Genomic DNA, 1,578 nt, shown 5'->3' with positions numbered 1-1,578 from the left:
CAGACAACATCCAGGTCAGAACCAGAACCGTGTAACTCACATTTCTTCTGGACGTCCAGTTAAATCTGAAGACCCAAATACAGTTGGTTTGTCTCCCCCTAGTGGTTCGGAGGACTTTGTGTTGTGGAGCGAGTTTGTAGCTTTTCATACTTGCTACTGTTTTTGCTGTGATTTTCTGTTGCATTTGGGTTTTTTTGTGTTTGTTTGTGTGAGCAGCTCGTTCCTCCGCGTCGCTGACCACCGTAAGTAAAGATGCAGCGGCGTGTGCTTTTTCTTCCCTCAGAGTATTGTTCGGGAATTTGCGACTCTTGATGCAGAGGAGGACATAAACAAGATCACTTCAGCCATTTTCTACTCCATCTCCTCCACCCAGGCCGGCCTGCAGGGCGTGGAGCTGGGCAACTATCTCATCAAGCGCGTGGTCCGGGAGCTGCAGGTGGGTCAAGGTGCTGCTGGGCTGAGCCAACATGCTGGTCTGACCCAGTTTCAGGGGTATGAATACTTCTGCATCGTGTCAGGGCTGTAAAGGTTTCTGGGTGTAAAAACGTACATATTCCACATACAGGCTGTTTCTTTGGTGAAATCTAATCCATTCATCTCAATAAGCAGACAAGAGCCCTCCATGTTGGGCCGCCGCAGCTCGTTGTGTCATGATTGAAAATCCTAAACGCAACATCAGGAGCCACTCAACCCAGCAGATGGGGGAAGCACTTTGCAGCACAGCCTCATCAAAACCTGGTTTAAGCTGCTTCAAGTCCATATATTCATGTGAGAAGACTGCTGCCAGCGGTTTACCTCCAGGCTGCGTTCGTAATGGAAGTATGACAGAGCAGACGGAGAGCCGCTTCCTGCTCAGAAACCAGACGCCTCAGTTCAGGCTGTTGGTGGCATCAAATCTGCTTTTCAGCTCTTCTCTCCTTTCAGCCTCTGTCTCAGAAAATGCTCAGAGAATCACCTGCTTTCAGTTTAAAGATTTGTTGAAAGTATTGGTCCATTAAACTCCGAGTTATTTTCCTGTTTTGAAGGCGGCCGGTAGCGGCTGCAGAGGTCGCTGACCTTTCTGACGGCACAGACAGCTGTCATTACGGGAGCGGAGACCTCCTGCTGTTCCGTCGGGCAGATTAATCACTCTGACGCTACAGAAGCTAATCTGAAGGAAGACAGAAGCCGCTTATCAGCATCTTTTGATGCCCGCACAAGGAAATCTACAAGGCAGAACATTTTGTTTACTTTTTATTATAACTAGCCTGCAGACGGGGACCTCAGAGACATGGCAGGCTGTCTCCAGGTTCCTTCTCATCAGCCATTTTATCTGAAGTCTGCTGAACTGAAAGCTTCACAAACTGAACATGACAGTAATGTTGTGTTTATTCACCTAATCTAACATCTAGAACAGAAATAATGTATTATTTTCTCAGTCTGGACTCAGATCCCACGTGTTGGTCATTGTTGAGGCGTCGTCTTTAACACGTCACCATTAATGAGTCATCGTTAACGCGTCGTCATTAGCGCGTTGTCGTTAACGCGTCATCGTTAATGCGTCGTCGTTAACGTGTCATCGTTAGCGCGTCGTCGTTA

General features: G+C 47.8%; 1 protein-coding gene across 1 annotated transcript in view; it reads left to right on the top strand.

Moving 5' to 3' along the window:
* The window catches only part of mlycd (malonyl-CoA decarboxylase), a 15,245-nt gene that overhangs the window by 9,544 nt on the left and 4,123 nt on the right, over positions 1-1,578 (top strand). Inside the window, exon 4 of the mRNA XM_008436466.2 lies at positions 284-436. Coding sequence (XP_008434688.1) covers positions 284-436 — 153 coding nt within the window. The remainder of the gene's footprint in view (positions 1-283; positions 437-1,578) is intronic.

This window comes from Poecilia reticulata, linkage group LG19 (genome assembly GCF_000633615.1).
Source record: "Poecilia reticulata strain Guanapo linkage group LG19, Guppy_female_1.0+MT, whole genome shotgun sequence".
NCBI lineage: Eukaryota > Metazoa > Chordata > Actinopteri > Cyprinodontiformes > Poeciliidae > Poecilia > Poecilia reticulata.
This window is presented reverse-complemented; position numbering and strand designations above follow the sequence as displayed.